At 44.7% G+C, this 24,420-nt stretch overlaps 1 protein-coding gene across 1 annotated transcript; it reads right to left on the reverse strand.

Annotated features, from left to right (window-relative positions):
* Nucleotides 1-13,458: 13,458 nt before the first annotated feature.
* Nucleotides 13,459-15,428, reverse strand: LOC100461018 (C-C motif chemokine 4). Its single transcript, XM_002834345.5, has 3 exons — nucleotides 15,118-15,428; nucleotides 14,444-14,558; nucleotides 13,459-13,850 (listed from the first exon to the last, which is right to left on the reverse strand). The coding sequence occupies exons 1-3, from the start codon at nucleotides 15,191-15,193 to the stop codon at nucleotides 13,763-13,765; spliced, it is 279 nt and encodes a 92-aa protein (XP_002834391.3). The 5' UTR covers nucleotides 15,194-15,428; the 3' UTR covers nucleotides 13,459-13,762.
* Nucleotides 15,429-24,420: the final 8,992 nt, after the last annotated feature.

Below are 24,420 nucleotides of genomic sequence, written 5' to 3' on the forward strand. Positions count from 1 at the left end.
GCTGTGAGTTCTGGTGCTATAGCTCACCAGCTGGATGCTCCATAACTTCTCTGGGCTCCATTTCCTCTCTGAAGCCCAGAGAGGCTCCTGCATCTCGAACTGTGTGGATCCTTCCACTTTTCCTGTAGAGAGCCTCACTGGAAGAATTACTGCAACCTTGCCAGTCATTCACAAGTGGTAAGAGCCTATTTACTGTAAATCTTAGGAACCAACTCAAGTCAAACCTAATGCCATTGTTATCATTGGAAACTATGATTAAATAGTCATTTTCTTTCTTTTTTTATTTTACTTTAAGTTGTGGGATACATGTGCAGATTTGTTACACAGATATACATGTGCCATAGTGGTTTGCTGCATCTATCAACCTGTCATCTAGGTTTTAAGCCCTTCATGCATTAAGTATTTGTCCTAATGCTATCCCTCCCCTTGCCCGCCATCCCCTGACAGGCCCTGGTGTGTGATGTTCCCCTCCCTGTGTCCATGTGTTCTCATTGTTCAACTCCCACATATGAGTGAGAACATGTGGTGTTTGGTTTTCTGTTCCTGTGTTAGTTTGCTGAGGATGATGGTTTCCAGCTTCATCCATGTCCCTGCAAAGGACATGAACTCATTCTTTTTTATGGCTGTGTAGCATTCCATGGTGCATATGTGCCACATTTTCTTTATCCAGTCTATTATTGATGGGCATTTGGGTTGGTTCCAAGTCTTTGTTATTGTAAATAGTGCCACAATAAACATACATGTGCATGTGTCTTTATAGTAGAATGATTTATAATCCTTTGGGCATATACCCAGTAATGGGATTGATCGGTCAAATGGTATTTCTAGTTCTAGATCCTTGAGGAATCACTACACTGTTTTCCACAAATGGTTGAACTAATTCACACTTCCACCAACAGTGTAAAAGCGTTCCTATTTCTCCATAGCCATGGCAGCATCTGTTGCTTCCTGACTTTTTAATGATCTCCATTCTAACTGGCATGAGATAGTATCTCATTGTGGTTTTGATTTGCATTTCTGTAATGACCAGTGATGATGAGCATTTTTTCATACGTTTGTTGGCCGCATAAATGTCTTCTTTTGAGAAGAGTATGTTCATATCCTTTGTCCACATTTTGATGGGGTTGTTTGTTTTTTTCTTGTAAATTTGTTCAAGTTCTTTGTAGATTCTGAATATTAGACCTTTGTCAGATAGATAGATTGCAAAAATTTTCTTCCATTCTGCATGTTGCCTGTTCACTCTGATGATAGTTTCTTTTGCCGTGCAGAAGCTCTTAATTTAATTAGATCCCATTTGTCAATTTTGGCTTTTGTTGCAATTGCTTTTGGTGTTTTAGTCTTGCAGCCTTTGCTCATGCTTTAAAATCAACCTTTGATTTTTAAATCAGTTTTGTGAGTCATTCGCCACAAGCTAAATGTGTACACCATGACAAAAACAGTTATTGTATTGCTCTTGCCTTTCTAAACATTCCTGATTTGTAATACCTTATAAATCCATCAGCATCAATTAACTTTCCTTCTTTTACTCTATTAGTAAAGTAGGCACAGATCTCTCTGCAACAAATTCCATCTCAGGATGCTGTGCCTCCCTCACTGTGCTCTGTGGCAGGTAAGCCCATTTTCGTCCCATTTTTGTCAAAAGCCTAATCCACTCATGGCTTTTCTTGGCAATATGTACTTAATAGAGCATATTTTGCTTTGCCCACACATAGGAAGCAAAGTACGTATAGACCAGAAATGTTCAAATTACAAATTACTTAATAGCATTTTGTACACTAAAAATGACAAGGGTTATTATACAAGTAGCCTTTTAAAAAAATTCTGCACAAACAGCTTTGTATTTAGACTTGTTTAAAACTGTTGCTAATAATGTCTGTGTGAACAGTGCTCTGTAATTCACAATTGCTAACATGTAGAACCAACCTAAGTGCCCATCGACTATTGAGTGGATAAAGAAAACGTGGTATATATACACCATGGAATACTACTCAGCCATAAAAAAGAACAAAATAATGTCTTTTGCAGCAAGTTGGGTTTAGCTGAAGGCCATTATTCTAAATGAAGTAACACAGGAGCAGAAAGCCAAAAGCCATATGTTCTCACTTATAAGTGGGAGCTAAGCTGTGAGTATGCAAAGGCAAACAGAGTGATATATTGGACTTTAAAGACTCAGAAGCGGGAGGCTGAGAGGGGTGCTAGGGAAAAATACTACACATTAGGTACAAGATACACTACTCAGGCGACAGGTGCACTAAAATCTCAGATTTTGCCACTCTCTAACTCATCCATGTAACAAAAAACCCCTGGTATCCCAAAAGCTATTGAAATAAAAATAAAAATAAAAAAACAGTCAGTGCTCTAGGCCAGTGGTCCCAACCTTTTTGGCACTAGGGACTGGGTTCATTGAAGACAATTTGTCCACAGACTAAGGGGTGGGGGATTGTGTCAGGATGATTCAAGTGCATTAAATTTATTGTGCACTTTATTTCTATTATAATTACATTGTAATATATAATTAAATAATTATACAACTCACCATAATGTAGAATCAGTGGGAGCCCTGAGCTTGTTTTCTTGCAACTACATGGTTCCATCTGTGGGTGATGGGAGACAGTGACGGATCATCAGGCATTAGGTTCTCATAAGGAGCATGCAACCTAGATGCCTGGCATGCGCAGTTCACAACAGGGTTTGCACTTGTATGAGAATCTAATGCTGAGGCTGACCTGACAGGAAGCGGAGCTCAAGCGGTAATGTCAGCAATGGGGAGTGGCTGTAAATACAGATGAAGCTTCTCACTCAACCGGCACTCACTTCCAGCTGTGTGGCTCGGTTTCTAACCGGTCATGGACCAGTACCAGTCTGTGGCCTGGGGGTTGGGGACTGCTGTTGTAGGCCATTGAGTGTCAGAGTCAGGAGTGCACAGTGCATATGCCAGTCATTCAGTGGGTACCAGTGAAACAGGAATAACAGGCTGGAAACAGTGCTCTGCTCCATGTGTGGAGAAGAGGAGAACTCCAGAGGGAACCCAGACAGAGTTCTCTACCTGCAACCAGCCTCTCCTTCACAGCGGAAGAGGGACTTTTCCTACAGGCTGCTTTTTTTTCACACAAAATTATACCCCAGGATAAACAAGCACCACTGTCGCCTTACTTGAAAGTGAGCTTGTGTTCTATTTTTGGTGTTGATCTTCTCACAAAATACCTATCAACCAAAAGACTTTGACCAATTTTGACATCTTATTAGACACTTCAAAAGCACCCCCCAAAAACTGTCTTGAACACAGTTCCATTTTTTCTAATAAAGTACAGACTACAACTCCACTATACATATATGTTACTTAGTTTTTTTGAGTATTCAATCCCTCATGAATATTTGGTAGTGATCGCTGTTCAGTCCTGAAGTGAAATGCATGATTCCATTTAGATTCAGAGTATGTGATTCCATGTGAAAGGCTGATCATGAAAAGTTCATCATGATTTATGGTGTCTCTTTGCTGATCTTTGGCATTAAAAGCATGCAAGTTTTCATCATTCTCTGTAAGGGCTGCCTGATCCTCTGCTTCTGATTCTGCCTCACTTTCATCCATGCTGTAGTCATCATCTCTTCCCAGTGGTTGCAGCTTTCTCCCTTCCTGAGCAGCTTCCTCCTCCTGCCTTTTGGGGAGGACAGGCTGGTTCTGCTCAATGCCTCTAGTCTCCTGAGCTTCTTGGCTTGCCAACACCACAGCTGGCACCTGTGGGGTGTGGCCCAGTGCTGCAGCTTGCCCAAAGCCTCTCCTGCCACAGGTGTGTTTTCCACCACCTGCTCCTGGCCAGGATGTCCCTCCAAGGCTCCTCCTCAGTGACCACCTGAATCTCATTGGTTTCTTCTTTCTCACTTTGTCCCTTCAAATCTAAAGCCACCTCAGAACTGGGGATTGGTGTCTGGGACTCACTATTCCTGGGCCTGTTTCCCTTCCCCTTTGGCACCTCAGCCGGCATCCTGCCATCCAGGCTGAGGCTCACTGAGGGCTTGGAGCTGCTGACTCTGGCCTTTTTTTCTACTCAGGTGTCTGGAAGCTACAGCTTCATTTCCCTTTTTGGTGACCTCTTCTGTGGGCTCCTCACATAGCTCCTTTGCCTCCTTTATTCAGTCAATGCACTGGGTCAGATGCATCGCTCCCCAAGTTGGCCTGGCCATTCTGAAACTGGAGGCCATCATGCTGCAGCTTGCTGTAATTCCTACATAGCCTTTAGCTGGTCTTGCAGGACTCCTATGAGCCTCTCACCCAAATGATGTTCTTCACTAAAACCCCCTTTTCATCCTGGGACAGCTTGTCAATGCTCTCCAGCTAAAAGCTGTGGCTGGACTGGATTTGGCTGAGCTAATCTCGTTGCTTTTCCAGCCTGCCCTGGAGCTCATTCTTTTTCAGCTACACAGCACCCCTCTCAACAGCCACCCTGCAGACCCTGCCTTCCAGCTCCTGATACACACCTGGGGGTGGGGTGGGGTTCACAATCTAGTAGTTGAAACCCACTACAATGATACAGGCCACCAGGGAGGCCTGCACAAGGGGTAGCAACTTCATGCAGTGATGCCTATTTCCCAGTGCCATCATCTGAAAATCAGGTCTGAGAATCTCTCTGACATAGATGGAGAATTAATCATTTCTGTAAAAGCAGTAACAAATATTCAGGGCTTTCATATCACATTAGAAAGAACATAGCTCTTATTCCGCAGAGAGGGTTTCTTGATTTGATTCCTAACAAGGGAAAGTTCCCCTGCCTCCCCACCACCGTTGACAGAATTACTAATGACACCCAATAAAAGCCTTTCTCAGCAAAGCCAGAAACCCATTCTGGAGGTGAATGTGAATTCACCACAAGCAGCATCATTGCTCAGACAACACCCTGGCAGCACAAGTGTCCCCAGTCCCTGGCTTTCTAACCTTCACTACCACTCCACTGTTTTGCCAGCAATCATCATTATCCATGCTCACTGCCTGCAGGGGAGGGTGGATAGAGTTTAAACAAACAAGTCAGTTGAGTTCCTCAGTACTTTTTTTCTTTTTTTTTTAACTCAGACAAAATAGTTCTGGAAGTGCATTTCAGGATCTGGACTTTTTGAGAGAAAAGGATTTGAGTGTGGGAAGGAGAAGGTGCTCCTAAGGTTAAACCCCCAAAGACAATGGGGATAGGGATGATACCATTAGTAATAGATGCATTTTTTTTAATTAATGAGAATTTTTAAGAACTAGCTTCCCACATACTGAGAGAAAATCAGATACACATTCATGGGAGAATAAAGTGAAAGATGCAAGCCAGAAAGCTAGACACCTGAGAATGACCCCAGTAGGGTGTCCATCCTGCCTGGGAAGAGGCAGGACTGTAGGTGCACAGGGGCAGGAGGGAGGTGTGCCCGGGAACACCACCAGTCTTTCTAAGAAGCCCCTGGCCTGGTAGGCTCAGAGAAGCTTAGGGTGGCACAAAGGGGACAGAATCACAGCCCTGACCCAGGAGGACATGGCAGAACAAGTGACCCGGCAGTGACCAGAAAGGTTGAAATGCACCGTATCTGTGGCTATCAGGGGTCAGCATCAATCACGAGTGAGAATCCTGCATCTCCTGACAGCTCAATCATACTCCAGCCTTCCAGAATGCAGAGGGGCCCTAGGAAGAACTGGAGGAGAGAAGAGGAAGAAGGATGGGAGATGGAAGATTCTCAATTGGAAAAAAAACAGCAGCAAGAAACTTTGTTTACCTTGTTGGTCAGATTAAATTTCTGCCACCAAAAGAAATTGAGATTGAAAAGCTAAGTTTAATTATGGAGAAAAATAGTTACTTTTTTTGCGCAAGAAAGTCATTGACTATGAAATTTATAAGCATCATATGAAACAGGCAGTTTTATGAAACTTACCAAGGATGTTTCCAGCAACCCCTTGTTTAGGAAACACAGTAAAGGGGAGAAAAGGTAGCATTTTCAAATCTCAAGAGAGTGTTTTATGTCAGAATTCAATTTGTCCCAGAGCACAGCTGTCAAAAGCTTCATAAATCTAGGCCTGTAGGAGGAGACGGTTAAAGTACTTTCAGGATAAAGGCTAGAAGCCTAAGGCCCTGATCATTTGGGCAATCCCCATCATTGCATTTGCTGTTCCATTCTCTGACACTTCTAAAAGGCTAGGGAATCTCCAGACATGTTCATAAAAGAGAGGTAGAAATTATTCATTGCTTCTAGGAAAATGAACTGGATATGATACAACAAAGCCGGTCCCCATACAAGTGGAGTCTTTCCCTGTTTAGTGCTGTGAAGACAATATACAAAACCAAAAGCGAGTGTCAAGTAGTGCAGGCTTTATTCCATGGCCACTGTATTAGTCAGGGTTCTCTTAGAGGGACAGAACTAATAGGATAGATAGATGATTGCTAGATAGATAGATAGATAGATAGATAGATAGATAGATAGATAGACAGACAGATATAAAGGGGATTTATTAAGTATTAACTTACATGATCACAAGGTCCCACAATAGGCTGTCTGCAAGCTGAGGAGCAAGGAAGGCCAGTCCAAGCCCCCAAACTGAAGAACTTGGAGTCCGATTTTCGAAGGCAGGAAGCATCCAGCATGGCAGAAAGATGTAGGCTGTGAGGCTAGGCCCATCTCTCCTTTTCACATTTTTCTGCCTGCTTTATATTCACTGGCAGCTGATTAGATTGCACCCACCAGATTAAGGGTGGATCTGCCTTCCCCAGTCCACTGACTCAAGTGTTAATTTCTTTTGGCAACACCCACAGACACACCCAGGATTAATACTTTTTGTCCCTCAATCCGATCAAGTTGACACTCAGTATTAACCACCACAAGTCCACCCCTTGTCAACTTGAACCCATACACATCTCCTGAGATCATACATGATCTTCAAATAAAGACAGTAATGAGGTCATAATTACATGTAACATAATACAATTATCCTTTGTACAACCGGAAACACACCAATCCCCAACCCAAATACTGTTACATAAAGTGAACAATACTTAAATGCTGATATGAAGCCAATAAATCTTATGTCACATAATAAAAGAAAAGGAAATAAAATGAAGATATTTTCTTAGTACAAGTCTATACATGCACAAACATGTTTTTAACAAAAGAAGGAGGAAATGCTCATGACAGGTACAGTGCTCATTTCTACAGCTGGTGGTTGTAGCTGGTATTGATAACTACCGTCTTCTACTACCCATTCTGTATTCCCTTTGCTTTCAGCAAGGACCTCAGTAGGTCTTGTTTTTGTTGTGGTGGTGGTGGTGGTTTTGTTTGTTTGTTTGTTTTCCTGGTGGAGTGACCCAAACCTTCATTCCTGAAGGCTCTGGGTCATTTGCAGTCCTGCCTGGATTGGGCTGTTGTAGTTTCCCATTGACCTTAATCACAGGGAATAATAATACTAAGAGACACCCAATGGATCTCCTGTGTTCCATGCATACTCCTCCTTACCTCTGTCATGGACTAGTAGTCTGATTTCATCATGATAGTTTGGGTCAGTTACCCCAGCCAACACTGTAACTCCCTTCTTAGCCTGTTGACTAAAAGGTAGGAGGAGCGCAAAGTGTCCAGGTGGCAATCTTGACCTCCAGTTTAATGGTATCATCATTGTGTCTCCTGATGGCAGCGTTCCTCCCTCTGGAACTAAGACTTCTAGGCCAGCAGAACATAGTGTTGTGCGAACACGAAGCAAAAATTTTGCTAGTGGATCAGTAGGGGTGATGGTGAGTGGTGCCACTTGCCCCAGCCCTGCAAAGTATTGTCATAGTGACTCCAAAAGTCCATTCCACCATTCTGTCAACCCAGCTGCTTCAGGATGATGGGGAACATGGTAAGACCAGTGAATTCCATGAGCATGAGCCCACTGCCACACTTCTTTAGCTGTAAAGTGAGTGCCTTGGTTAGAGGCAATGCTGTGTGGAATACCATGCTGGTGGATAAGGCAATTTCATGAGTCCACGGATGGTAGTCTTGGCAGAAGCATTGCATACAGGATAGGCAAACCCATATCAGGAGTAAGTGTCTATTCCAGTGAGGACAAACCTCTGTCCTTTCCATGATGGAAGAGGTCCAATATAATCAACCTGCCACCAGGTGGCTGATCACCCCGAGGAATGGTGTCATATTGAGGGCTCAGTGTTGGTCTCTTCTGTTGGCAAATTGGACACTCAGCAGTGGCCATAGCCGGGTCAGTCTTGGTGAGTGGAAGTCTATCTTGCTGAACCCATGTGTAGCCTCCATCCCTGCCACCATGGCCACTTTGTTCATGGGCCCATTGGGTGGTGACAGGGGTGGCTGGGGAAAGAGGCTGAGTAATGTCCACATTACGGCTTATCCTCTCCACTTGATTGTTAAACTCCCCCTCCACTGAGGTCACTCGAGCACTCACATGAGATACAAATATCTTCACAGTTTTTGACCATTCAGAGAGGTCCATCTACATACTTCTTCCCCAAATTTCTTTGTCACCAATTTTCCAATCATGCTTCTTCCAAGTCCCTGACCATCCAGCCAAGCCATTGGCTACAGCCCAGGAATCAGTATATAATTGCATATTTGTCCATTTCTCCTTTCATGCAAAGTGCACAACCAGGTGCACTGCTCAAAATTCTGCCCACTGGGAACATTCCCCTTCACTGCTATCCTTCAGGGATGTCCTAGAAAGAGGCTGTAGTGCTGCAGCTGTCCACTTTTGGGTGGTGCCTGCGTATTGTACAGAACCGTCTGTGAACCTGGCCCTAGTCTTCTCTTACTCCATCAACTGATCATAGGGAACTCCCCATGAGGCCATCGGTGCAGGCTGGGGGACAGAAGGCAGGTGGCAGGAGTGAAGACCATGGGCATTTGAGCCATGTCCTCATGTAACTTACTTGGCCTTCAGGACCTGCATATGGGATCCCCATATGGGATTTATTAAGTGTTAACTTACAAGATCACAAGGAAACAACCAGCAGAGGAGAAAGATGTAGGCTGGGAGGCTAGGCCCATCTCTCCTTTTCCAAGTCCCTAGCAGAAAGACAAGAGGACCCCCTAAGGAAATGAATCAGGAGCCACTATAAATAACAAACGTCTCCTTGAGGAGCCCAGGGACATAGGGTCCTGAGATTTAGAAGCAGCTAACACTGCCTGAAGAAATTATTTCCCTGCAGCTGTGCTGGTCTCCCAGTTGGGAATTTTTCCATAGAAGGGGAGAGTCTCCCAGACCATCCTCCATCAAGTCCCATCAAGCCCATCTTCCCTGAAAAAAATTAATTTTGATTTTCTCATTCCTTCTGAATATATATATTTTACACACTTATCATAGAGAGACATCCCTTGGTATCCACAGGGGATTGGTTCTAGGAATTCTCATGGCTTCCAAAATCTACACATGCTCTAGTCTCTGACGTAGCATAGTATTTGCCCATAACCTATGAACATCCTCCCATATACTTTAATCTCTAGATTACTTAGAATACCTAAACAATGTAAATGCTATTAATAAATGTAAATGTAGATCATGGTTATACTGCACTGTTTTTTATTTGTTTTTCTTTTTTCTTTTTTAGTTTTTGAGACAGAATATTTCTCTAGTGCCCAGGCTGGAGTGCAATCATGTCATCTCAGCTGTTTGTAACTTCCGCCTCCTGGGCTCAAGAGATCCTCCTGCCTCAGCCTCCCAAGTAGCTGGGACTACAGGCATGTGCCACCTCACCCAGCTAATTTTGGTACTTTTGTAGAGAAGGGGTCTTGTTATGTTGCCCAAGCTGGTCTAGAATTCCTAAGCTCAAATATTCCTCCCACCTTAGCCTCCCAAAGTGCTGGGATTACAGGTGTGAGCCACTAAACCTGGCCTATTGTGTTTTTTTCTTCCCCAAATATTTTCCATCCATCATCGGTTGAATCCACAGATTTGGAACCCACATATTCAAAATGTTGACTGTATCTAAAAATGAAACTATTTAAAAGGTAGAAAAATGCAGCCATGATTTTGTCTGTCAATTCTTTTCTTCTATTTTCCTGTTTTCCTGTATGCTAGACTCAGTTGGGAACCCAAGAGAGAAGGAGTTTAGAAGGGAGAAAAGGTAGAGATAAGTGGGAAAGAGAGGGTTTTAAGGCCCTCAAGTCTGTAAAGGGTGAATGCAGGCTGCAGTACGGGACTGCCACCTGGTCGCTGGTCTCAGCCCCCAGGAAGAACTGTGGCTATGTCACCATCCTCAGCTCATCTTGCTCCCTTGATCCCTGCCTCTGCTTGCTCGGCTCCTGGCCTCCTTGGAGGAAAATGCCTGTGTCAATGGGAGCATGATGGAGGATTCCAGGTTGAGGTGGGATGGGGGATAAAGACATGTTTGCATGAACATGTCCTAAAGAAACATGTACATAAGGAAATGGACTCCCATCTGGAGAGTGGGCTGGGGGAGGTGGGCACTGAAAGGACTAGGAAAATAGGCCAGGTGTCTAGAAGTTGCTCCATAATCCATAGTTCCTTTTGAGTGTCCTGTTTTGTCTATTCTGGCTTTTGCCCCCACCCAGAAACCTGGAGAAACCTCAACTGGAACGTCAAGTAAGCAGATTCCAGCTCTCTGGGCTCAGGGTGAGAAAAGGAAGTTGTATGAAAAGAAGAGAAAGGAAAAAGCAGTCTCATATTGTGCAACAGGTGAAGTCTCACATTGCCCCACTTCGAAGATTCCATTCTGCTGTTTGCAATTCCTGGTGAAGCATTTCTTCATGAGGCTGCCCAGGCCTCCTGCAGCCTTCCCTGGTGGCCTTGCCTCTGTGGAGCTGAGCTCCTCCTTTTCCATTAGCTGAGGGGCAGGGAGGATTGGGAAGGGACTCCATCATGAGGGAGAAGACCCAGATTCTGGCTCTAACCCTGCCTGCTCAACAATGAACCAGAGACAGGTCATGGTTTTGCTCTGGGCTGCATCTGACAGATGAGAGGATGGACTCTTTCCCAGACAGGAATCCAGGACCCCTCAGAGCACCCTAGATGTCTCAAGAAGAGGCATGCTTCCTAAGGGTCTTGGACCCTGGATCAAGCGTCAGCCTCAGAACTCAGTTGCTGAAGCAGATCTCCTCTTGGGATGCCTCTCCTCATTATAGTTCATCTCTTTGAGGTGTGTCCCTCTCATCCTGGGTTCCTCCTGCAGGAAGGTTTGGCTCACCCTCTAGAATGCTCCCTTTCCTGCCACACTGAGCTATTGGGGGTCACTATCGGTGACACATCAGTTGGTGGTTGTATTTGTTTCCTATTGCTGCTGCAAAAAATTACCACACACTTAGTGTCTTATAACCACATATTTATTCTCTAAAAGTTCTGGAGGTGAGAAGTCTGAAATTAGATTCACTGGGCCACACTCCCTTTGGAGGCTCTAGGGGAGGAACAATTTCCTTGCCTTTTCCAGCTTCTAGAGCTGCATCCTAACACCTCTTCGCTCCTGGCCTCTTCTTCCATCTTCCAAGCTAGCAGCATAGCATCTTGCTTCTGCTGTCACATTGCTATCTTCTCCTCTATTACCAAATTTTTCTCTTCCTCCCTCTTGTAAGGACACTCACAACTACATTTAGGGCCTGACCAGATAATTCAAGGTAATCACTCCATCTCAAGATCCGTAACTTGATCATATCTCCAAAGTCCCTTTTGCCATACAAAGTGACATTCACAGATTCTGGGGAATAGGATGTGGATGTCTTGGGGGCCATTATTCAGCTACCATCGTGATCTATACCTTGTCTCTGGCCTGGGGTCATCCATTCTCTCTCCCATCCCATCCCCTCAGAATAGAATTGTGTATCTTTCTCCAAATCTGCACCTTAATCTTACAGACCATCCCAACTGCCCCTCCCTTCAATCTCTTTAGGCTCTGAGAACATTCTAGGAGACTGCTCTCCAACAGAACTTTCTGCAATGATGGACAGAAAGTCCATAATCCATGCTGTCTAACATGGTAACTAGCCATGTTACCAAGGGCTACTGAGCACTTGAAATGTGACTAGTGTGACTCAGGAACTAAATTTTGAATTTTATTTCATTTAATTAAATGTAATGAAAATGTAAATAGCCACTTTGGCCAGTGGCTAACATATTAGACAGCTCAGATCTAGGCAAATGAAAGCAGAAACAATGGCCAGGCACATTCTTTGCTGCTAGCCTCTTTCCACACCTGTTTTGGATAAGCTCTGCCCCCTAACCTCCTTCTCTCAGTCCCCACAGAATCTGAAAGAAGTTTCCACTGGGGCTCTGGAATGATGGGGGTCACTAAGGGCAGGACAAGGAAAGGAATTGTGTCTGTTGACCCCAGAGAAGTACAGGGCCCCAGTTCTGCTTTTGCATAGGACTAAGAACACTCGAATGATTTTCAAGGTAGTCTTTGCCTTGTCCTTACTCAACTGATCTCCCTTTTGAGGACCACAGAGGTGCATCACTAGGGAATGTGTGCAGGAAAGGGCCTCAGCTTGGGAGCTGGCACTGGCCCGGGTCCTGCTCTGCTACGCACTCACTGAGTGGCATGTGGCAAGTTACTTCCCAGGCCTTCTCCCTCAGTTTCCATAAAATGAGAGGGTTGGACCAGATGGTCTAAAGTTTCCTTTTAGCTTTAGTAGACCATGAGTCTATGTCCTGTGGATCAGGCTTTATTGTGCATGTAATTCTATTTCAGAGCCGTGTAGTCTCTGACCCATGGAATAGGCAGTTCTGATTGAAGGATAATTAAGTAGAAGTGACTTTAGGTTACTCCTGCAACACTTCCAAACAAAACGAGACCTCTATCGTTCTGTCATCATGACAACACCTCACAGTAGCTTGGGCTTTAGAGTGCTGATCTGTCAACTAACTGATCCTCATGATGATACTGACAATTGTTAGGTCCATTTTAAGTGAAAAGGCTGAGGCTCAGAGAGGGAAGGAGAGAATCTTCCAGGTGCCCAGTCCCATGATGGGTGCTTTACACATCACCTCGTAACAGCCCTTCAAAGTGGTTAATATTATCTCCATTTCACAGGTGTGAACACTGAGGTCTAATAAGGCAAGATGATTTTCCCAATGTTATGCTGATAATAAGATGATGAAGTCACTTTTCTAACTCTTCTTCCCCCTTTGCTGTGCTGCTTCCCCTCTTTACAACTCCCCCCCCAAGATGTTGAAATGATAACCTCCTTTTTTAAGGCATTCTTTCATGACACTCCCCAAGCAGACCTACAAGCCTCACTTCACCTCTCTGTACCTCTGTTTCCTTAACTGTGAAACTGGGGGCAACAGTCCCTACTTCATAAAGGTGTTGAAACTCTTGTTGAAAGTATGCAGTGAGATCATGTATTAAGAGCGTTCAGCCCAGAGCTCATATTAAGGACTCAGCAATTGCTCATTCTTACTGCTTTTGGAAACTGTAGCTTGCCCTACTGCCCAATAGTACCAGGCAATTCCTTTTACCCCCAAATCAAATTAAAATCACAAAGAAAATGTTTGCATTTTATTTTAAAGTTTTATTATGAAAACACATGGAATTAACGGTGTTATCCATGTATTTGCAACAGCAGAGAAACAGTGACAGTGGACCATCCCCATAGGGGACACTTATCCTTTGGCTAAACAAATGCAAATAATGGAAATAACACCTAATACAATAATACAGCACATAAAAAAGATTAAATTAAGAGAAGAGACAGGAACTGCGGAGAGGAGTCCTGAGTATGGAGGAGATGCATCTCATGGAGAAGCATCCAGGCTCAGGTGACCTTCCCTGAAGACTTCCTGTCTCTGAGCAGCTCAGTTCAGTTCCAGGTCATACACATACTCCTGGACCCAGGTCTCACTGGGATCAGCGCAGACTTGCTTGCCTCTTTTGGTTTGGAATCTGTAGAACAAGGAGCAGACAGATTAGAATCCCATGGGACCTTTGAGGTCATCTGGCTTTATCCTTTGCCTGTGGTAGGCATCTTCCTCTGCCTGACCATGGTCCAGGTGGGGCAGCTCTGGTGCATGGGATCCTTCCTGGAGCAGCACTGGAAGCAGACTCCCTGTAACTTCCACCCACTGGATTTAGCTGTGGGCCCCAGGGGTTGCCCGGATTAGGAACCAATGGGCATTGCAATCAATATGAATAGATCGCCCCATTCCCTGCCAACCTGGCAGTGACTTTTCCACATGTCTTTCTAGCATGGTTTAAGGAATTAGTCCATATCTCATGGGACCTGTCTGCCTTCCCCTGCTTCCCTGTCCTCTGGATAACTTCCTCCCCAGGAACCCCCTTCTCTCTCGGCTGCCACTCTGCCGCCTTCAGCACTTGAAAAGTGAGTTCATGACCTGTGTCCTCACTGCTCTCATGGAAGGCTTCAGCCCTGAGAGCTGTTTCCCCACTGCTCAATCACCCCCTCCCCAAAACAGGCCTCCTTTTAAAATCCAGCCCTCACCCTTGCCTCCCAGGGCAGCCCAGGGGTTGATACTCACACCACAGCTGGCTGGGAGCAGAGGCTGCTGGTCTCGTAGTAATCTACCACAAAGTTGCGAGGAAGCTTCCTCACAGTGTAAGAAAAGCAGCAGGCGGTGGGAGGGTCTGAGCCCACTGAAAGGAAAGGCCAGGGTGAGATCAACACTGCACATGGGAGCTGTTTATTTTGACTTCTAATTTTGCATCTTCATTGAGCATCCCTGTGGAGCTACCAGAACCCCAAATATGGTCCCTTGTATCCATTCCCACCTAACATGAGCAGGAGTCTTATTCTGAATAGTGGATCTTCAGAGAAGAATGAGAAAGAAATCTAGAAGATTGGAACTGGATTCAGTCTCAGAACACATTGCGCTGTCTTCATGTGACAGATGGGGAAACCAAGGCACAGAGAGGGACAGGGGCTTGCTTGAACCAGTAATTAGAGGCAGAGCCAATTCAACAGTCTGACTTCCAGCCCACGCTTTTCCTCTGCTGGTCGCTAATTCTTAAGAAAATAGGAATTTCAATGTTATTGAATATCTACTAGACTCTACATTTAGCAGCAGACTATGTGGCAATCTTCCTAGCTGCCTTTTGTCCCATCCCAAGATTCCACTGTTTGACCAGCCACAACTAGAAAAAAAGACTCTGCCTACAGCTTGACTCGAAATAGCAGCTGCAAAAGTAGACTTACTTGGTGCTGAGAGCGCTGGAGAGCAGAAGGCAGCTACTAGCATGAGGAGAGACAGGACAGTCACGTAGAGCTTCATGGTGTTGGTGGAAGAGAGGTTTTCTCAGAGGTGAGACTGCAGAACTCAGAAGCTTCAGAACCCAGCTGTGTCCTGTGCTGATACTGAGTTGGGAATCTCTCTTTATAGGGACTCTGAGGCCTAGGACAAATGTGGGGGCACAGGAGAGTGAGTGGAATTCCCATGGTAGAGATGATGTCATGGTTCCTGAAGCTAGCTGAGTGAGGAGTTCCTCTCAGCTTCTCTTCCCCAGGGCGATGTCATCAGAGAGGAAAGATGAGGGAGGTGCAGGCGAGAAGAAAAGGGAAGTGGTACAACCAAAGGCAGTGACCGAGACTGGGGAGAGAGTTGCAAACCTCAGAGGAAAAGATGAAATGTTCACACCTGCTACAAGTGGCTTGTAGACAAGAACTGTGCTGCTCTTGGTGGTTGGCACCCCCAGATGCTGGAGGGTTCATGTCAGTCTTTCCAGGCTGGCCACAAGCCTGGACCCAAGGACAAAGCAAAAGCCAGGACTCCCCCATCCCTTTCCTGTGCCTTCTTCTGCTGAGCTGAGTGCCACTGACTTTTGTGCCCTATATGTTTCCTTGGGAATGAAGAGTCCAGCATTGGATGTGCAGAGGGACCCAGTAGAGTGACTCATGAACATTTGTAACTTCTTATTGGACACTTACCATGTACCAGGCACTGGGAAAGCTGTCTTACACATATTATATCTAATCCTACCATAACCCTGAGCAGGGATGTGTAATCTCATTTTACAGATAAGGCAATTGAGGATCAGAGAGTGGTCCACTGATGTGCTCAGTGCCACAGAGCTGATGAGTAGCAATGCCAAGATTTCAATCAAGATTCATCTGACTCCAAAGTCCATTTTCTTTCCATGCTGTAGTCTCCAGAATAAACATAGAGTGTGATCACAAAGAGAAACCGTTGACTGATTGACTGCTAGGAACTATTCCACACTCAAAGACCAGTTGTACTTGGACTTAATTCAGGAAAGGGATAGGGCTAGTCTGTCCTAGAACAAGGAGGGAATGGAGAAGAAATAAAGATTTCAGGATATTTTCTTGGACCAATAAAAGAACAGGACAAAAAGAAAAAGTAAGAATCAAGTTTGGAAAACCCAGGTAGAGAAAGTTCTTCTAGTATAAAAACAAGATTGAGCTGGGTGCAGTGGCTCACACCTGTAATCCCAGCACTTTGGGAGGCCAAGGTAGGTGGATTGCTTGAGCCCAGAAGTTCGAGACCAGCCTGGGCAACATGGTGAAACCCTGTCTCTACAAAAAATACCAAAAAAAAATTGGCTGGGAGTGGTGATGCACACCTGTAGTCCCAACTGCTCAGGAGGCTGAGGTGGGAGGATCACCTGAGCCCAGGAAAGTCCAGGCTGCAGTGAGTGGTGATTGTGCCACTGCACTCCAGCTTGGGTGACAGAATGAGACCCTGTCTCAAAAATAAAGCACAGCAAAACAAAACAAAAGAGAATTGTATACCTAGTAATGAGTTTATCTATGTTACAGACAAAATGTGTAATCTAAGGATGTGGGTGTGTCCTAACCAGTCCATAGGGAACGCCCGTGCTTATGTTAAGCCCTGGCTGGTTTGACAGCTGCTGGGCACCTGTACAGAAGGTGAAGATTACAAAGGCCCTGAATACAGGAGTGTGTGAAGTTGGGCAAATGAGGGGAATGAGGATAATTGGATCAAGATCTCTATTTGCCTTTAGGTCTACTACTCTAACCCGTCTGCTCACCCCTAACCCCACTCCTCTTTGAGAAAGAAAAAAGAAGAGTAGGCCAGGAGTGGTGGCTCATGCCTGTAATCCCAGCACTTTAGGAGGCTGCAGAGGATGGATCACAAGGTCAGGAGATGGAGACCATCCTAGCTAACACGCTGAAACCCCGTCTCCACTAAAAATACAAAAAATTAGCCGGGCATGGTGATGGGCACCTGTACTCCCAGCTACTCAGGAGGCTGAGGCAGGAGAATGGCGTGAACCCAGGAGGCGGAGCTTGCAGTGAGCCGAGATCAGGCCACTACATTCCAGCCTGGGCAACAGCACAAGACTCAGTCTCAAAGACTCAGACTCGGTTTCCCAAAGATCAAGACTGTAACACCATGGCTTTTCTTTCTCTCCCTTTCTTTCTCTCTCTTTTCTTTCTCTCTTTCTTTCTTTTCTTTCTTCTTTCCTTCTTCCTTTCCTTTTTTTCTTTCTTTCTTCTTTCTTTCTCTTTCTTCTTTCTTTTTTTCTTTCTTCTCTTTCTTTCTTCATCTTTGCTTAGGCCACTATCCTAAGCAAACTAACACAGGAACAGAAAACCAAATACTGCATGTTCTCACTTATAAGTGGAAGCTAAACATTGAGTACATATGGACACAAGGGAACAGCAGGCACCAGGGCCTACTCAAGGGTGAAGTGGGAGAGGAGGGTGAGGATTTAAAAAAACTACCTATTGGGTACTCTGCTTATTACCTGGGTGATGAAATAATCTGTACACCAAACCCCCTCAACACACAATTTACGTATATAACAAACCTGCACATGTACCCCTGAACCTAAAATACGAGTTAAGAAAAAAAGGGACCTACAGCATCTGGATGCCTAGGAGGGGTTGGAGCAGCATCCTTGGGTACTTCAGGGTCATGAAATAAAGTACAAGGTCATCCTACCTCAGCATTCTCCCTCACTCCCCACCCACACACACAAGCTGCACTTCTGTCATCTGTTCTCTCCCCCTTTTCTTTGGACAGCTCTTGCTTCAAATGTTCTGATCTTCTCCAAGATGCTTGCCCCCAGCTGTAATGTTCCGTGTTCCCTGATAGCAGATGTGTTAGTACCTCTCCTGGCCTTTCCAAGTTGGTGCAGTTTCATCTTCATGCATCAAGGACCTCACTTTAAAGGAAGCAGAATGTGTCTCATGTTCTCTGGATTCACACAGACTTCATTATCTATGACATTTTTATCCAATCCAATGTACTAACCATCTGCTGTTTGTCAGGGCAGACAGAGCTGAATGACGCCCCATCCCTGCCTTCGAAGAGTTCCATGTCTAGTGATGGCATTGACAGTGACAGAAATAACTATCCCAAGAGGTGGAATAAGCTAAGTGTCATGTCAGAGGAAGAAACAAAGTGTCAGGAAGCCTGAAGGATGGAGAAGGCTGTCTATTAGCTGTAGATGAGTAGTTCCAAGTTAAGTCTCAATCCCCACTGGAGCAGCTGTCTGAATGAGCAGGGTGGAGGGGTTAGGAGGATGCCTGTTCTGGGGCTTCAGGAGAATAATGATTGATAAAATGGGCGATTAGCCATCACTGAGCCATACAATGAGTTTTTCTGTTGACTTTTGTTCCCTAGCCTTGATCTGACCTTTGGCTTATAGGGGTAAAACATTTTGATGGATCTTCATGAAGATCCTAACAATACTATGTCTGCACCAGTGGAAATCCACACTGAGAGTAAAAAGGACTTGTATCATTTTGTTCAGCAATATTAACTTACCTCCCACCCCCAACAAGATTTAGGCACTGGTGCCATTTAGAACTCCTAGAGGACAAATGTGGAGACTGGAAAGCCGAGAAGAGCCAATAAACAAATGATTCTCAAATACATGACAAAAAAGATGTTCATCTTCTCTAGAGAAACTTCCCTGACCTCTTTCCCAAGTAAACTCTGTATCCTTCCCTGTGCTCCTACAGCCTCCTGAACTACTTCCTTCTTACCACCTATCACATATTTATCTATTCATGTGGTTGCCTCCCCGACTAGAAAGTGAGCTCCTTGATGCAGAAACTGTTTATGCTTATCTCCATGGAGGGGATGCAATGAGTAATATGGACTCAAGATGTGGACCCCTATATAGCCAAATGAGTAAACCAAGTACGAATGAACTGGGTGTTCTGACATTCCACCCAAAAGGTGATTCCTCAGCCCTGATAGTGTGGTACTTCCCCTTCTCCACCACCCTCAACCCACACATCCAGTAGTTTTATCATAATGGACACTATTGTTGGACTCAACTCTTTGTAGCTCAGGGTTGCAAGAAGTGACAGCAAGGGTCATCCATGGTTCCAGGGAGCTCCACTTAGAGGGCCATGCCCTCACCCCTGAGCAGGGAAGCCCTTCTGTCCCCCTCACTTGTGGTCATTTAGAGGTTTCCCCCTCCACATCCTTGACCACCACTATATTCATAACTCCATTCTGGGCATTTTTACATTTGTCTTGTCATGTTGTCCTCAACCTCCCAGGCTGCAGACAGGCCCAGCAGCCACAGCAGTAACATGACCTTGAAAATGTCCTGGTATTTTTCATTTTCCTCAGCATATCCATGGCCTGTGGTTTTACCTGACCCCGATCTGTTTTGCCAGTGTACAGAATAGGAAAGCAAAACCTAGAGAAGTGAAAAGACCTGATCAAAGTCACACAGGATGTATGTCAAAACCCAAGGCCTACAACTGCCAGTTCAGAGATGACCAGAGTCCCTCTACAGGTATGACCTTCTGAGATTACACATATAGGCAATCTCTGTTAATAACAGACTCTCAGAAGAGATTACCAAAGTGCTGAGGAGCAGGGTAGAGAGGCAGTCAATCTGGATATCCTGGCCTCTCCTAGAGTGTTGGGGAGACCCCTGAGTGTTGGGGCCAAGAGGTGGCCTCCAAGAGGTGGATGCCTAGAACTAGAGAACTCCTGGGGGGCAAATGTGGAGACTGGAAAGCCAAGGGGAGCTGGAACATAGGGTCATTTTGCCAAGATAATAAACCAAGATGAGGCAAATCCTGTGGTTTTGCCAGTATGGTATCCAAGTCACTATGGGGGAAATGGGAGCAGAAGCTGAATTGTGGATTGAAGAAACGAGTACACAATTATCCAGAGTGCAGCATTCTTCAGGATGAAATCTGTAATGCTGTAGTAAACTGAGGAATGAAGAGACCAATATGGGAGAACAGGAGGATATTTGTTTTAAGGTGTGCACTGGCTCAGTGAATTCACATCCAAAAAGCTGAGCATTTGGAGCATTTCAGCAAAGACAGAGTGGGGTTTTACAAGCAGGCTTACAGAAGCAAAACAAAAGCAGTTAATCATATAATGATAGGTTCCGTAGTCTATAGCATAGCATAATTTGTGGCCTTGCTTAGCTGGTGGCCTTGTAGCTGCGCTGAAAGAAAAACAAGAACTGGCTAAATACAGACATTTGTCCCTTTTTTTTTTCTTCAGCCTTGTTATGGAGAGGGGTGTCTGGAGCCCATTCCTTTGGCTTCGACTTCTAAAACAACGTTATCTTATAACTGTCCTTGAAGTGAGCTTGCTAGGCAGAGGAAAACTTGTTCTCGTTCACTTTTTAACCCTTCCTTGCCTGTTGTTTTCTTGGAATGAGTGAGTGCATATTTATATTTTAAATTTCTGCCTCCGTAGGACATTGAGTGGTTGGAGCAGCTCATCAGTGACTGCCAGACTCTGACTACGGAGTTGGCCAGCCCCACTCTTCTTACCAAGGAAATGGACCTTGGTCACCTGCCACAGCCTGCTCTTAGTTGTGAAAGGTAGAGGTCAGGAACTTCAGAAGATGTTAAATTCCTGAGAGAGGGGTAAAGCCTCACCAGCATTCATGAGGTCAAGAAAACTTTCAGTATTCCTTGTGAAGCATCTTCCTTCAAATTGTTTCCGGCCTCTTTCCATGCAGGTCATAGGGAATACTCCAGCAAGAGATGAACATAATTCAGTAAAGCTTTATTGAGTACCTACTGTGTGACAGGCATTGTGTCAGAGGGTGAGGGTATGCACTTTAGATGGTGGTAGTGAAGTGTTATGGAGGGTTTCCAAAAAATTTGAGATCTTTTTTTTTTTTTTTCTTTTTGAAAAAAAATTTATGGCCGGGGTGCTGGCTCATGCCTATAACCCCAGCACTTTCGGAGGCTGAGATGGGTGGATCATCTGAGTCAGGAGTTTGAGAATAGCCTGGCCAACATAGTGAAACCCCATCTCTACTAAAAATACAAAAACTTAGTTTGGTGTGGTGGCACATGCCTGTAGTCCCAGCTACTCGGGAGGCTGAGGCATGAGAATCTGTTGAAACTGGAAGGTGGAGATGGCAGTGAGCCGAGATTGCACCACTGCACTCTAGCATGGGTGACAGAGCGAGAGTCTGTCTCAAAATAAATAAATAAATGAATAAATAAATAAATAATATATATGTATATATAACTAATATATGTATTATATCTATATATTTATAACTAACATATATATTAGTTTGTTTTTCTTTTATAGAATGTATACATGGTCATTTACAAAATTGAAAAAATATAGGGAGGCATATATAAGAAAATTAAAATTGCCCTATCATTCTGTACCTAGCTTTATATTTTACTATTGGTACTTAATATTCTTTCATGAACTAGTATATCTTATTATTGCTACTTAGTCTTCTTCTGTGTCATTAAAAACTTAAATATCACTCAAAAATGGCATGAATATACACATGATATTTTACTGCATAGATATACCAAAAGTTGTATTTAATCATTCTGCTATTCACATCAGTCCATTTACGTTGCTCTAAGTTTTCTCTATTATAGGTTAAACTGAGATTAGCCAGGCAAAGACAGGGACAGGGGTATCCAGGCAAAGAACAAGAGACCTGCACTTGTTTCTGATGTAAAATGGAGGTATTGAAATATTTCAATAATAATGAAATGGTAATAGTAATAATAGTAGATAGCATTTACTATGAACCAGTAATGTTCTTGGCCTTTCATAGATATTAATGCATTTAATCCTCACAGTGGCCCTCTGAGGTAAGTGCTGTAACTATCCCCTTTCACACATGAAGAAACTGAAGCACAGAGAGGTACGTAACTTATGGAAAAACACACAGCTGACACACAGCAAATTTGAAACTGAAGCCAAGAAGTCTGGCTCTAGAGCATGAATAAATCACAAAAAGGAAGTGTGCTGTATTATAAATTTGTGTTAAAAGCATAACAGCCAAAGTTTCTGTTATTCTGGTGTAAAATGTCTTTTCTCTTTTGCATTTTGCATGTCTTTGAACAGCAAGATCCATGGATTTCTCTCTTTTTCTTAGAAAATTTGGGGAATTACATGCTGGGTTTGCTGGCTCATGCCTATAATTCCAGCACTTTGGGAGGCCGAGGTGGGCAGATCACTTGAGGCCAGGAGTTCGGGACCAGCCTGGCCAACATGGCGAAACCCTGTCTCTACTAAAAATGCAAAAATTAGCCAGGCATGGTGGCATATGCCTGTAATCACAGCTACTCAGGAGGCTGAGGCAGGAGAATCACTTGAACCCACGGGGAGGGGGAGGGGGAGGCAGAGGTTGCAGTGAGCTGAGATTGCCCCCACTGCACTCCAGCCTGGGCGACAGAGCGAGACTCTGTTAAAAACAAAAAACAAAAAAAAACAAAACAAAACAAAACAAAAAACCCCAAGAAAATAAAAGATGGGAAATTACATAATGTTTTTCCTTAATTGTTCTAAATATGAATCCCTGCAGCTGTCATGGGATGTGCCCACATTCATAGTATTTCACTCTGCCCTGTGGTTTACAAGAAGGGGAAATTGTGCTTTACCAAGTGGGCACCTCCTTCATTAAAAGCAAGGTAGAGAGCTGCACATTTAAGGAACCACAGGTAGTGCAAAAAGGCTGAGTCTTGGTTTTCAGGAAGTCTCAGCAGGCAAGTCACGAGGCCAGAGAGGTAGACAGGGGTCAGGTTACAGAGAAGCTTCCATTTCATGCCAGAAACGATGCAGAATGTTTGCAAGATTTTAAAAGGAGAGAAACGGAGACTGATTTGAGCTTTAGCAAAAGTATATTGGATGCTGTATGGTGAGATAGATTAAAAGAGACAAAACTAGGCCGGGCATGGTGGCTCATGCCTGTAATCCCAGCACTTTGGCAGGCCGAAGCAAGCAGATCACTTGAGGCCAGGAGTTCAAGACCAGCCTGGCCAACACGGTGAAACTCCGTCTCCACGAAAAATACAAAAAATTATCTGGGTGTAGTGCCACATGCCTGTAATCCCAGCTACTTGGGAGGCTGAGACACAAGAATTGCTTGAGCCTGGGAGACCAAGGTTGCAGTGAGCCAAGATCGAGCCACTCCACTCCAGCCTGGGCCACAGAGTGAGACCTTGTCTCAAAATAAATAAATAAATTAGAGATAAAAGTAGAAGGAAAAGCGGTTGCTAGGACCCTCTTCTAGTTGCCATGGTGAGAATCTATAAGAACCTGACCTAAGACAGAGGCAGTGGGAATGGTGAGAGGAGATGCACGTAAAATTGAATGTAGACTAGAGTTGGTGACTGAATAGCTGCAGGAGATGACAGAGAAAGAGGAGACAAGGGTGACTCTCAGCTTTCTGGATTGGAAGACTGATAGGAAGAGGCACTTTTTATTGGGTAGAGAATATGGAAGAAGGGGCAAGGGACTGGGAGAGGGATCAGATCCAGTACCAAGACATACGCCCTGACCTACTGCACACATGCAAGAAAAGGCCAGAGAAAATAACAAGGACTCAGGACAGGAAACAAGGGGCTGGCTGCAGAAAGAAGGGGCTGTGTCAGTGAGACATTGTCTGTCTAAGATCCTAGACAGGGGACTCCAGGGTGCTGCTTCTGCCTCTATGAAAGGCAGGACCCATACCTGCTGCAACCTGACCACACAGACCACATATGAGAAAAGGAGGCCAAAGCTGGGCCAAACGGGATGTCATCATCAGTGAACCCATCCCTGGGGTGCCTGCTACCACAGGAGACAGCGGAGGGTGACACTTGAGGAAGTGGAGCCTCGGGGCCAGAATCTGGAAGGAAAGCAGTGCACTAAAGAGCACGGGCAGCAGCACACAGTGGGGAGGCAAGCCAAGCAGCGCAAGGCAAAGACGCCGCAGAGGACAAACTGCCCAGCCAGGATGCCCTGCACTGCAGACTGGGACACTCTGCTGGACTGAGGTGGGGCCTCGCAGAAGCTGAAATGAGCCAGAACGCTGGGATACAAATCAAATCCCTCCATGCTGAAGGGTCCATGGTGTTGACTGCTGGCTACTTTCTGTCACCACCACCTAAGGAATCTTGGGTGGTCAGTTTCCCAAAGATCAAAACTGTGACACCATGGCCTTTTTCTTCCTTTTCTTTTCTTTTCTTTCTCTCTCTCTCTCCTTCCTTCCTTCTTTGCTTCTTCCTTTCTTTCATCTTTCTTTCTTTTGTTTTTCTTTCTTCTTTCTTTTGTTTTTC

Source organism: Pongo abelii, chromosome 19 (genome assembly GCF_028885655.2).
Source record: "Pongo abelii isolate AG06213 chromosome 19, NHGRI_mPonAbe1-v2.0_pri, whole genome shotgun sequence".
NCBI lineage: Eukaryota > Metazoa > Chordata > Mammalia > Primates > Hominidae > Pongo > Pongo abelii.

Bases quoted from the DNA above. Each gene is read 5' to 3' on its own strand.
- LOC100461018 (XM_002834345.5), bottom strand. From the start codon at position 15,193: ATGAAGCTCTACGTGACTGTCCTGTCTCTCCTCATGCTAGTAGCTGCC. The intron at 14,559-15,117 runs GTAAGTCTACTT...CTTTCCTTTCAG, and splicing joins TCCAGCGCTCTCAGCACCAA to TGGGCTCAGACCCTCCCACC. The intron at 13,851-14,443 runs GTGAGTATCAAC...CTTGTTCTACAG, and splicing joins TGCTCCCAGCCAGCTGTGGT to ATTCCAAACCAAAAGAGGCA.